Source organism: Sus scrofa, chromosome 6 (genome assembly GCF_054392235.1).
Source record: "Sus scrofa isolate SSC_HxYL_T2T_F1_AM1 chromosome 6, Sscrofa_HxYL_maternal_Yorkshire_Landrace_v2.0, whole genome shotgun sequence".
In the NCBI taxonomy this organism is placed as follows: Eukaryota; Metazoa; Chordata; class Mammalia; order Artiodactyla; family Suidae; genus Sus; species Sus scrofa.
In genome coordinates, this window is record NC_139388.1 from 139,774,746 (window position 1) to 139,787,934 (window position 13,189).

Consider the following 13,189-nt stretch of genomic DNA (forward strand, 5'->3'; position numbering starts at 1 on the left):
ATCCGCATCCTCGTGGATACTAGTTCAGTTTGTTATCCCTAAACCACAGCAAGAACTGAATATTTGAGATGGTGTTAACTGATACTTCTGTGTGGATCAACTTTCACTTTGATTTGGATAGTTTTAGAACTATTCAGTTAATAGTGAGGTATAAATAAGTATCATTTTTCTCTGTGCAGAAGTTCCTTGAAGTTCAAAGAGTGCTGCTTTGCAAATTCATAGAGTTTTTAAAGGCTAACTGCAGAAGGTATAACCAGCCTAAGTCATTTTTCTTTGTTAGTATCATTGTCCTTTCTGACCTGAAATACTTTCCTTATATCAATGCTCAGCAGTTTATTAAAGTTCCTAAGGAACAGTTCAGATGCTGATTGCTTGAAAACTGAAGGGTGGAAAAACAGTTTTCAGGTATGGTAAGGAAAACTCTCAAATAAGATTTTAATTAGATTAAAGATATGAGTAGGCTTTTGAGAAAGTGAAAAATGATTAAGGTGGGTTAAGAGTGACCAAAGCTGCAGAGTCAGGAAGTACCTATTGTATACTTTTTTTAGTCAGGCATTTTTATACTTAATGTCCTTTGTGTTAGATGTTTGCACTTATAGATGTGGAAAGGGGAAGTCTAGGAACCCTAGGAAGTACATTTGGTATATGGGAACAGATATTTATCAGGTAGGACTTACGTGATACATACACAATTCAATTGTTGACTATTTTTTTTATTACTCAATGAATTTTATTACATTTATAGTTGTACTATGATCATCACAACCAAATTTTGTAGCATTTCCATCCCAAATCTTCAGTGCATCCCTCCATCCCCCTCAAGTTGTTAATTACTCTTAATCCTTCCTATTTTATAATTATAATGAAGTTTGTGGCACCTGGATTAGTTCTATGTCAGGATCTCTGGGAGAATCAGTCACCAGAAGTTTCATGTTCTGTTTAATTTTTATCATGGAAAATTTCAGACATACTTAGAATTCAAAGAATAATGTCATGAACTTTAATGAGCTCATTACCAATCTTTGGTGATTGCCCCTTATAGCAACAATTTCCATGGAGATATGTAGAAATTGACTTCTCCACCATTGACTTAACTATGTAACCTTAGTTAAGATACCTCTTAAAGATTATTTTTTCAGTTGTAAAATGGATATCTGTCTCAAGAACTCTTCCTCGTAGAATTGTGATGATTCAGTGACAGAATGAGTGCAAAACTTTTATTATAATGTAAAGTTTGGCCTGTTGCTGGTCCTCAGCAATATTAGTTCCATTTCCCCATTCATAGAAAAATTCAGTGAGTATCTCCTAATTGTGCCCTACTTGTGATTTGAGGCTGGTATTTCTTATATGATGTCAAGTGCAGCCACTTCCTTGCCCCATTCTAAAAGCCAAGTTCCTTTTTTTTTTTTTCCGTCTTTTTAGGGTTGCACCCACAGCATATGGAAGGTCCCAGGCTAGGGGTCGAATCAGAGCTTCAGCTGCTGGCCTACACCACAGCCACAGCAATGCCAGCTCCAAGCCGCATCTGCAACCTACACCACAACTCACAGGAATGCCTGATCCTCGCTGAGTGAGGCCTGAGATCAAACCTGCGTCCTCATGGATATTAGTCAGGCTTGTTACTGCTGAGCCACCATGGGAACTCCCTAAAAATTAAGTTTCTAACAATGAAATTATTTATGGTTCTATAGTTGAGACTTTTCTTAGCCATGCAACTTCTCAGGCTTTCCTTCGTACTTCCTTTCCTTCATACTTCCCTTCTTCGTACTTCTCAGGCTTCCCTTCTCAGGCATGTTTCTTCAGAAAAAATTGTCCAGTAGAAGTATAATGCAGGTCACATATTTTATTTAACACAGCATATTTAAAATATCACTATTTTAGCATGTGTTCAATATAAAAATTTTTGAGATGCTTTTACATTCTTTGTATTTGAAGGTTTCAGTACCTGGTGTGTATTTTACATTTGAAGTACATCTCAATTTGGACTAAACATATCAAGTACTCAAATAACCAAATATGGCTAGCATTTACCTTGTAGACAGCTCGGCCTTGATATCCTGAAAGATGTTCACATTCTCTCTGTGCCAACACGTCTTTTGAAGAGTCATGAGAGAGAGCCATGGAAAAGATAGAATTAGGATCCAGCTTTTCCTCAGAGCTAATCTTTGTCAGTCTAAAGATTCCTAATTGATTATTTCTTTGTTTTAATAGAGATGTAACAGAAGCTTAATTCCAGATGATGGTTATTTGTTAACTCTAAAGTTATTAATGGTAGTGATAAATTGAACTGAAATTTTTTTCTATCAAATTAATTTTCTTATGTAATAGATATTTAGCATGGCAGTATGTGAGGAAGCTTAGGACTGAATACTTATGTCATAGTTACGATGCTCTCCTTAATGGTAATGTGTTTTGTTTTTTAAGATTGCAGCAAAAATTGGAGGTGATGCAGGTACATCACTGAATTCAAATGACTATGGTTATGGGGGACAAAAAAGACCTTTGGAAGATGGAGGTAAGTTATAGCCATACATATCTTAAATTTTTTTACAGAGTTTTTTGAAGTTATTTTCAGTATTTTTCAAATGTTCTTCTTTTTTGAAACATTACTTTTATCATAAGGTTCCTAAAATTGTAAGGTTTATATTGGCCTCAAAAAGGAGAGGAGGGGGAAAAAGAGACCTAGACAAGGTAGGTAAAATTTGAGTTAACCAGCCAGTTTTGTCTTATTAGAAAACATCATTTTCCCCCTTTTAAGATTGTGCCAGATTGACAGTTTGCACAGACAACTTGTTAATAAACTGAACAAAAATATAAAATGTTTAGGAAACATTTCACTGGTTCTTTCATCATACATTAATTAATCTGAGATGCTGTATTTTTATTATTTTGCTATTTCAGATTTCACTTTAAAGGTTGAAGTTGCTATAGTTTGCTACTTTAGTGTGTTGCAGGTTATACCACTTTTTGTTACTTTTCTGTTTGTTTCAGTACCTCGTTTTGTGTTTCAGGTTTAACTCAAAATGTGGCTTAAAACAGTAGATATACAGTGCCTTGAATTTTTAAAAAAAAAATAATTGTTGAAGCTTCTGAACTTAGAAGTCTGCACGTATTTTTTGTTTTAGATTTGATGTATGAATTTTGATACATTTTCTTTTTGTCCTTTTATTTTTTTTTTAAGGAGGATTCTGAATGAGCCTATTGAATGTATTTGTAGCTTTTGACCAGGAGTACTTGGTTTCCTTTTATTTAAGTGTCTTTCACATTTACAGTGAGGTTTTAATATACAAAAAAATGAGCTAATGATGCTTCAGATGTTGTATGTAATGTATTCTTTTTATTTTATGTGTAGATGGCTCTTGGACAAGTCCGAGCAGTACAACACACTGGGAGGGAATGCCCTCTCCTTTTAAAGGCAGGAATTTTTATTTATTACCTGTGTTCAGTATGTAAACGTGAAATAAACCAGTGGATTCTTAAATGGACACAAATATTTCTTGGATTATGTGTCTGAATTTTTGCTGCACAACATTCTGATGTTTAATCATTTAAGTTTGAAGGGGGGAGGAGAATGTAGTACTTTCAGCTGTAGGTTGCCTATTCTAAGGTATGCATTGTATTCATCTGTAAAGGATGTAGATAAAGATGAAGTCATGTAGTTGTCTGAGTTTCTGCTGAAGTTTATGCTGTGAAATGTTTGGTTAGGAAAAATAGAACAGCTTAGATTGAGATTGCCTTGTAATGTGATTTTTTATTTATTTTGCATAGCTTTGTGGTCACTGTCAGATACACTCAATTTTGGATATGTCAAATTTTCACATTTTGATAGTTTTTTTTCCTTCCAATCTTCAGTTTCTACAGTGGGAAGCATCATTAGACTTTAGCATGTGATATTTTGCTAGTAACGGACTGAATATTTTGTCTTGTATCATTCTAAAGTGCTTAACATACATTAAGGTCAGTGATTTGATTCAGTAAAAAAAATTTTTTTATTAAATGTCTGTGCATCTTTAAAACATGAAGAGAATGAAAGAAACGTAGTTTTCTTTCAATAAGTGTTTGGGCTGAGTTTTGACAATTTTGATTCAAATGATAAATCATACTCTCAGCTATTTCAATAAGTATTTATATTTGTATTCTTGCTTGGGCATGGGGGAACTAGGTCTTCTGTTTGTACTTATTGGCAAAAAATTAAAAGACTCCTAATTTTGCAGATCAACCAGACGCTAAGAAAGTTGCTCCTCAAAATGACTGTAAGTATTTATTTAAGTTGGGTTTAAAAAGCTAAAGTAACTGTAGATTTTAATATCTTTGTTCCTACTATGTTTTGTTGGGTATCTTGAAGATAAATTGAAAGCCGTAAATTTTCTCTTTGAGTGAATTTATATGTGAAGATATACTTCCTATCTTTATAGTCTTCACTTCAGTTATGGCCCCATATATATATATTAAGATTTGGTTGTTAAATTACATATTCAATTTATTTTCTAGTTCCACTTCTAAATCTTGGCCTATGCCACTTGAAAAAGGAGTTTTTTTCTATGCTGTTGCTTATAATTTCTGCCCTTTCATTGATTTTCTTGCTCACTGTCATTGTTGACTTAAGTATTCTGCATGAAATTTTGCTCTCTTCAGGGTATTGTCTGTGCATCAGGAAAAGACTTTAGAATTAGTTAATATTATATTGGTAAACATGTCAACTTAAATTTAAAATTTTCATTTTATTTAATTTTTTGGTAGCTTTCGGAACACAGTTACCCCCGATGCATCAGCAGCAAAGGTATAGTCAAGTAAAAGCTTTTCAAAGTGTGCTTTACAAGTTTTAGTTGAACTGTAAGTGAAACACTACCAAGTTAGTGTGTAGTGGATATGTGTATCTGCTTTTTTTTGTTTGTTTTTATGTGTAATTTATTTCACCTCTATAGGTAATAGAGAATGATCAATATTTTTTTTGAGTGATGTGACATTTGTAATTTTAAAGGGTGGGTGGAATTAGCCACATTTTAGAGGAACTAAGGTGAATTAAAATAATTTAAAGATGACATTCGCTTACAGCAGATATTGGCACAACACTGTAAATCAACTATACTTTAATTTAAAAATAAATATTAAAAAAAGGTGACATTCTCTGAACTCTGTCCCAGCTCCTTTGTGTTCATGCCTTCAGACTGTTCCATTCACCATACCTTTCTCACTTGATGTGTGTCACCTTAATTAAGATCTGTCTTTAACTACTCAAGCCCCATATTTTGTATTTCTGGTGGTTTGGTTTTGGGTGTTTTTTTGGGGTTTTTTTTGCTTCTTAGGGCCGCACCCGGGGGCGTATGGAGGTTCCCAGGCTAGGGGTCCAATCGGAGCTAGAGCTGCAGGCCACAGCCGCAGCTCATGGCAACGCCAGATCCTTAACCCACTGAGCGAGGCCAGGGATTGAACCCACAACCTCGTGGTTCTTAGTGGGATTCGTTTCCTTTCCCCTGCACTGTAACAGGAACTCCATGTTTTGGGGGTTTTTTGGTTTGTTTTGTTTTCCCACACATGGCATTTGGAAATTCCTAGAGCAGGGATTGAATCCAAGCTGCAGCAGCAGCAACCTCTGCTGTACCTGCAGCAACACCAGATCCTTAATCCACTGTCCCAGGCTAGAGATAAAACCCATGCCACCACAGAGACAATGCTGGATCCTTAACCCACTGCACTCTAGCGGGAACTCTCTCAAGCCCCATATTTTAGTATGTGTGCCCAGAAACTTAGCTTAAGCCATTAGGAGTCATTAGATTTCCATTGCTATGTTTACCTTGCATATGTAAACAAATTATCTTTCTTTGAATGAAAATGTTTCTGTTATTTCTTAGCAGGTCTGTAATGACAGAAGAATACAAAGTTCCAGATGGAATGGTTGGATTTAGTAAGTAGGCTACTTTTTTTTAAAGCTTTAAAAACAATAAAAATATACATTAACATCTTTCAGCAAATAATTTTCTTTTTTCTTAATAGTAATTGGCAGAGGTGGCGAACAGATCTCACGCATACAACAGGAATCAGGATGCAAAATACAGATAGCTCCTGGTAACATTATTCTCTTGTATTATTTTCAAAGTGACAAGAAAACTAGCACATCAAGTTGCTAGTAAAAATTATGTTGTTAATCTTTTCGTGGCTTCAGATTCTTGTTTGTTTTTAATTGTAGACAGCGGTGGCCTCCCAGAAAGGTCTTGTATGTTAACTGGAACACCTGAATCTGTCCAGTAAGTATGAAAATCATATGCCCATCTCTCCTTCATACTAAAGGACATTGTCTCTGCAATTGAACCAGTCTTCTCCTGAAGTATTAATTTTCCCTTTTTCTAGATAGTTCCTAACAGCATACAAACATGCTTTTAAAAAATCCCTCCATCTTAACAAAAAACCATCCCTAAACCCCACATTTCTGTTTCTCTCTTCTCTTTTACAGAACTATTCCTTAAAAGGTGGTAGCTGTGCTTTTTCTGTTATGTGCCTATTTGTCTTGAACTCACACCAGTCAACTTTTTTTTCACACTATTCCATGAAATTGTGAATGTCCTTAACATCATTCAGCCTTTTAGCATTGTTTGACACAGTGGACAGCTCACTCCCTAGCTACCTCCCTGGCTGCTGTTGCTGAGTTTTTCTGGATTGCCCTGGGTTATTATCTTCCTGGCCTCTCAACATGCAACTGCCACAAATTCAGTGTGTGATACATCTACACATCTCTTTTTTTCTTTTTTTTTTTTCTTTTTTGGCTGCCCCGCAACATACGGAGTTGCAAGCTGCACTCTGGGCAACTCCAGATCCTAAACCCATTGTGCCTGGCCAGGGATCAAACCAGCATCCCAGCACACCAGAGATGCCACTGATCCAGTTGTGCCACAGCAGGAATGCCTACACATACTCTTTAGATGGCTTCACTTACTTTATTAAATTTTGTTTAATATATAGATTTATATATTGTAAATTTTTTGTAGTTGATCTCTTTCCCAAATTCCATACTCACATCCAACTGCCACCTCAATATCTCCACTCAAATGTCTATTAAAAATTTCAAAATAGATTGTTTAAAAACAGAATTGTTTTCCAGCCTGTGCTTTCTTTTTTTTTTTCCCCTCATGGCAAGATTTTTTTTTTTTTTCCTCATGGCACCTGAAGCATATGGAAGTTCCCGGGCCAGGGGTTGAATCAGAACTGCAGCTGAGGCCTATGCCACAGCCATGGCAATACTGGATCCAAGCCACATCTGCCACTTGTGTGGGAGTTTAATGGCAACACCAGAACCTTACCCCACTGAGTGAGGCCAGGCATCAAACCCACATCTTCACAGAGACAGCATTAGGTCTCTTAACATGCCAAGCCACAAAGGGAACTTTCTGTGCTTTTTCTTTAACTCATCTAATTTATCTCATTTTAGTGCGTGGCAACTCTTTTTTAATACTTTGTCTTTCTTTTATATCTCGTTTAACCGTAAGCAGCTCTTGGTCAATTTCTTCTATATTTAGGATCCCATCTTCTTTTGCCACTTTCTACACTGTCACTTTGCCTCTGACACAATTTGCTTGTATTACTTCAACATCTCTCTGTTCTTTTTAATCTTGTCTAATTATCGTTTAGTCATAGTGATCCTTTTAAAATGTGCATCAGCTCTTAGCACTACTTTTTATCACTGCTTTGCCTAATGGAAGTTCCCTGGTGGCTCAGCGGGTTAAGGATCTAGTATTGTCATTAACTGAGGCTCGGGTGGGTAATGTGATGTGAGTTAGATCCCTAGCCCCAGAATTTCCACATGCTTCTGTCATAGCCGGGGGTGGGGGGTGGGGATCCTGTAATGTTTCCCCATTTAAAATAGAAATCAGTGCATTTGTCATGGTCTGGCTTACCTTTGCCACCTTTCTCATTTAATTTTTACCATTCCAACTCACTCTGTTCTATCCCCATTTAGCCTCTTTTCTATTTTTTCAGCACACCAAGCATGTTTCTCATTTGAGTCCTTGGCACTTCCTATTTCTTCTCTCTAGAACATTTTCTCTCAGATGTTTCTATAGTCACCCCTCCACTTCATTCAGGTCTTGGCTCAGCTATCTCTCTTATTAGTAAGGGCATTCATATATTTTGTCTTTTTTTTTTTTTCCCCTGTCTTTTTGCCTTTTCTAGGGCCGCGCCCGCGGCATATGGAGGTTCCCAGGCTAGGGGTTGAATCGGAGCTGTAGCCACTGGCCTACGCCAGAGCCACAGCAACGCAGGATCCGAGCCTCGTCTGCAACCTACACCACAGGTCACGGCAACGCTGGATCGTTAACCCACTGAGCAAGGGCAGGGACCGTACCCGCAACCTCATGGTTCCTAGTTGGATTTGTTAACCACTGAGCCACGAGGGGAACTCCCCATTCATATATTTTGCATAAAATAGCATCACTTCATACACATACACACGCATTCTCTCCTTATCTTTATTTCTGCTTCACTTAACAAATGGCGTTGTTTATTTAACATGCTGTTTTTACTTGTTTAGTGAAGTTAGACATTCTGAAAGAACCTTGTCTGTTTATTTCAGTGCTGTAACCCCGTTACCTAGAGTAGTACCCAGTATGTAATTGACCTTTCCTAAGTATTTGTTGAATGAATGTGAGTAACCAAAATGAAGGTTTAAAAAGTAAATGTATCATTTAATTTTTGGAAGAATGAGCTTAATTCCGAAGTAACTTGTAGAAGTAGGGTGTGTCTTCTTTGAAATTTTGATCTCTTCTCAAAAAATGTTGAAGATAATATACCTATAAAATTTATTGCATGGTTTCAATCTTGATGGCATCTTCTTTATTTAAGATTGTTAAAATTTAGTTTTAGGCCACCTAAGCCTGAATTGTTATGGAAGGAGTACCTGATTGTGTTATTTTGTGTTGACTAATAATTTGTTAACAGATCAGCAAAACGGTTACTGGACCAGATTGTTGAAAAAGGAAGACCAGCCCCTGGCTTCCATCATGGTGATGGACCAGGAAATGCAGTTCAAGAAATCATGATTCCAGCTAGCAAGGCAGGATTAGTTATTGGAAAAGGGGGAGAGACTATTAAACAACTTCAGGTATTATTATGTTTATGAAATGATTACTTTTGTCTGTTCTGAAGCCTGTTTCCATCTACTTCCCTTGTGTTAATGCATATGCTTTCTATGGTTAACAGGAACGGGCTGGAGTTAAAATGGTTATGATCCAAGATGGACCTCAGAACACCGGTGCTGATAAACCTCTTAGGATTACAGGAGACCCATACAAAGTTCAAGTAAACTTTAGTTTATATTTTACAAAGATGTCTTTGGGGTGGATGGCAGAGTGGGCATAAAATACATGAATAATTATAATGGTTTTGAGACTTGCTTTTAAATTGACTTTTTTTTTTTTTTTTTTTTTTTTACTTCAGCAAGCCAAGGAAATGGTGTTAGAGTTAATTCGTGATCAGGGTGGTTTCAGAGAAGTTCGAAATGAGTATGGGTCAAGAATAGGAGGAAATGAAGGAATAGACGTAAGTAAAAATGCCAATTCAAAAATGGTTGAGTGAATGCTAGTCCATAAATAAAATAGGGTTTTCTTTTGTGTTACGTAGCCTTCTCTCAACATCGTCTCCTTTCCCCCTCCACTTTTCACTTTAGAATGCAGAATGTATATTTTGTAGGTTATTACCCTGTTCGATATAAATATAGTGCCTTTATGATTTGAGGCAGATTAATTTTTCAGGAAATGGTTTTCCTAATACTTAATTTTCTGTACATAAGGTCCCCATTCCAAGATTTGCTGTTGGCATTGTAATAGGAAGAAATGGAGAGATGATTAAAAAAATACAAAATGATGCTGGTGTTCGAATCCAGTTTAAACCAGGTAAGTACATAAGTATTGGTGGTGATTACTATTGGCATTCACACATTTAATGCTGGATTAGTCCAATTTGTTTTCTTTGTTTTGAAGATGACGGAACGACACCTGATAGAATAGCACAAATAACAGGACCTCCAGACCGATGTCAACATGCTGCAGAAATTATTACAGACCTTCTTCGAAGTGTTCAGGTTTGATAGAATGTTAATGTTTTTGTTTAAAAATACTTTCTTTAAGTTCCCATTGTGGCTCAGTGGTTACAAGCCCCAACTAGTTTCCATGAGGATGCAGGTTTGATCCCTGGCTTTGCTCAGTGGGTTAAGGATCCTGCATTTCTGTGAGCTCTGGTGTAGGCCACAAGTGGGGCCTGGATCCCTCGTTGCTGTGGTTGTGGCTTAGGCCGGCAGCTATAGCTCCAATATGACCCCTAGCCTGGGAACTTGCATGTGCCACAGGTTCAGCCCTAGAGAGAGGCCCCCCCCAAAAATTGCCTTCATTAAATTTTAAAGTGTCTGTCACACTCTCCTCCCCCACCGCTGCCTTTTTTTGTTCAGAATCTTTTTGATGATACATTTTTAATAACTAGAAAGTTTAAATTGCTTTGAGTTAGACATCTTGGAACAGGAGGGTAGCTATATATAAGTGTACCACTTTGTTCACCACACTATGGAAAAAATCAGTGGTGGTGGTTATTTGCTGACTATTTGGGCTAGGTCATCTCCCAACTTCTCTAAATTTATGATTTAGGTAAATAAAAGTTGAAGAAAATAGTAATATTGTGGAAAGAAGAGTGTGTTTTTGACTTTATCTTTCCTTCTCTTGTCTTTCCTTCTTTAGGCTGGTAATCCTGGTGGACCTGGACCTGGTGGTCAAGGAAGAGGTCGAGGTCAAGGCAACTGGAATATGGGACCACCTGGTGGACTACAGGAATTTAATTTCATTGTACCAACTGGGAAAACTGGATTAATAATAGGAAAAGGCAATGTATTTATGCTATTAATGTTTCACTGTGTGGTTAAGTGTTACACTTAATCTAATTTTTTGGATGCTATTTCTGATGCTGTTGTAAATGAGTAGCAATGATTTTTTTTCCCTTGGCTGTATTTTAGTAGAAAAGTGTTTTTATATTGATTATGTAACAAATTATAAATGAAAGATTTTATATTAAATCAAGAGTGAGATTTGACTCACATTGAGTTCTAGAGAAGGGGACCAACAGTTCAGTTATTTGTGTGAGAAACTTTCCTTTTGACCTAGAAGGTGGTTTGAGTGTTCTTGTTTATTTTGCTTTTTCCTGACACATTTAAGAATTTTTTGGACTTTCTAAGTAGTTGTGTTAGTTTATATTTACATTGCTTATAAAAGCAGTTTCTTTGAAGCAAATATTTTAATGTAATAATTCATTTTAAGGTTGGGTATAGTTATGTGTTATAACTCAGATGTATTTTAAGAGAAGCATGAAATTCTTTATATAATTTAACTTAAAACATAGAACAAATGGGAACTCCTGATAGAATATCGGCAGGTGGGATAGTGGTGAGCACTTCTTTCTTAATGGCTCATTTAATTGTGACCAGTTTCTTTTCAATAGCTCCTCCTTATATCCTTTAAATCTTTAGAGCAATTACTGTGTTTTGACTTTAGGAGGTGAAACCATAAAAAGCATAAGCCAACAGTCTGGTGCAAGAATAGAACTTCAAAGAAATCCTCCACCTAATGCAGATCCTAATATGAAGTTATTTACAATTCGTGGCACTCCACAGCAAATAGACTATGCTCGGCAACTCATAGAGGAAAAGATTGGTGTGAGTATACTTTAAACTTACAACTGATAGCACAGACCCTATTAGTTAAATAAAACCTTCAGATGCTGCTGTAAGTGCTATATAGAAAAATGTCAATTTCTACTCTAAAATTATGGGTCTAGTCACATAAGTAACATACAACATGGAAAGATTTTCCAGCAATAAAAATAACCCAATTAAATACACAGTTATAGGTGTTGAGAAACTTGAGTGCAGGTAAATAAGAGAGGATAGCATTACTGTAGAATATATGGACTTGAAGATAGGTAATACATAGTCACTATTGATTAAGGGCTTAACTTACCAAACCTTGTTGAGGCAAAGATGAATCAGATGCATCCCCCTGCATTAAAGTAGAACTGTACAAATTTGGAAATTTCTTCTGTAGTAAAGATGGGAAAAAGTGCTGGTGGCAGTACAAAAAAAAAGAATTTTGACTGTTTTCTTGTAAATGAGGCAAATAATATTGTTGCTTTTACTATGAAAAATTAACATATGTTGTAAGAGACCATCCTAAGTTATTAATAGTGGGATTTCTTAGGAAAATTCTGCTTGATATTTACCATACTATGAATGATGTCTTTCTCTCTGGGAAAACAAAAGATGAAGAGTGTTTTATTTTGAACAGTTAAATCTAGTAGTCCTTACAAGTTGGATTATCAAAAAAAAAAAAAAATCAGCTAAGGATTTGTAATTATGGTGTGGCATGGAATGAATGAAATATATTGATAAATCAGTTTAAAAGGAAGTTTTCGTGGTATTTAGAAAATTATGATAAAGGGTAAGGGAGGAGATGAACTTAAATTTATGGATTCAAATGTGATTCAGTGACAGAAAAGCTGTAAGGAGGACTTTAGTTTGTTGAATGAGAACTTGTTACATTGCTGGTGAAGTATTCAGTAGCCAATTCACAATGTAAGACCAAAGCAATTTGAGGACCATATTGTCAGGATGGTTCTCTGTTTAATATTAGGAGAGTAGATACAGAGAGAAGAGCTAGAGGTAAGATCTTGATATTTGATAAGCTTCCATGATTAAGATGATAAAGTGTAGTAAAAGTAAGAATTATAAAAGGAGGGAATAATGGAGAAGGAAATAGTCTGAAAAAGAACAGCAGAAGGTAAAGGAAATGTTTCAGTTCTTTGCCAATGTTACTGATTTTAATTTTACATGTTTTCAATATGGTAGAGTTTAGAGATTGTGCAACATGACTGAAGAAATGGAAGAAAAATGATAAATTTTAGATTACTTGTGGGTATGTAAAAGGGTAGAAATAGAAGATCGTTTGTGCATAGAAAAGTTTAGCCATTACTGTATTCCTGATTTTTGTTATCACTTTACTTTTTTGCAGGGCCCAGTAAATCCTTTAGGGCCACCTGTACCCCATGGGCCCCATGGTGTCCCAGGCCCTCATGGGCCTCCTGGGCCTCCTGGGCCTGGAACTCCAATGGGACCATATAACCCTGCACCTTATAATCCAGGACCACCTGGCCCCGCTCCTCAGTA

The 13,189-nt window shown here is 36.3% G+C and overlaps 1 protein-coding gene across 30 annotated transcripts in view; it reads left to right on the top strand.

Moving 5' to 3' along the window:
* Positions 1-13,189, top strand: part of FUBP1 (far upstream element binding protein 1) — a 37,186-nt gene that overhangs the window by 4,548 nt on the left and 19,449 nt on the right. For 11 of the 30 annotated variants that reach the window (XR_001309382.3, XR_001309379.3, XR_014807936.1 and 8 more), the window contains exons 2-16: positions 2,425-2,515; positions 3,353-3,415; positions 4,215-4,253; positions 4,741-4,780; positions 5,853-5,905; positions 5,995-6,066; positions 6,188-6,245; positions 8,929-9,091; positions 9,190-9,288; positions 9,427-9,528; positions 9,779-9,881; positions 9,969-10,069; positions 10,716-10,857; positions 11,523-11,683; positions 13,035-13,186. Coding sequence is in view for 18 of the 30 variants with exons in the window: in XM_084964656.1 (XP_084820782.1) it covers positions 2,425-2,515; positions 3,353-3,415; positions 4,215-4,253; positions 4,741-4,780; positions 5,853-5,905; positions 5,995-6,066; positions 6,188-6,245; positions 8,929-9,091; positions 9,190-9,288; positions 9,427-9,528; positions 9,779-9,881; positions 9,969-10,069; positions 10,716-10,857; positions 11,523-11,683; positions 13,035-13,186 (1,439 nt within the window). In the remaining 12 variants the exon portion in view is untranslated. The remainder of the gene's footprint in view (positions 1-2,424; positions 2,516-3,352; positions 3,416-4,214; positions 4,254-4,740; positions 4,781-5,852; positions 5,906-5,994; positions 6,067-6,187; positions 6,246-8,928; positions 9,092-9,189; positions 9,289-9,426; positions 9,529-9,778; positions 9,882-9,968; positions 10,070-10,715; positions 10,858-11,522; positions 11,684-13,034; positions 13,187-13,189) is intronic. The other 19 variants (XR_002345134.2, XR_014807939.1, XR_014807940.1 and 16 more) reach the window with 3 other exon arrangements.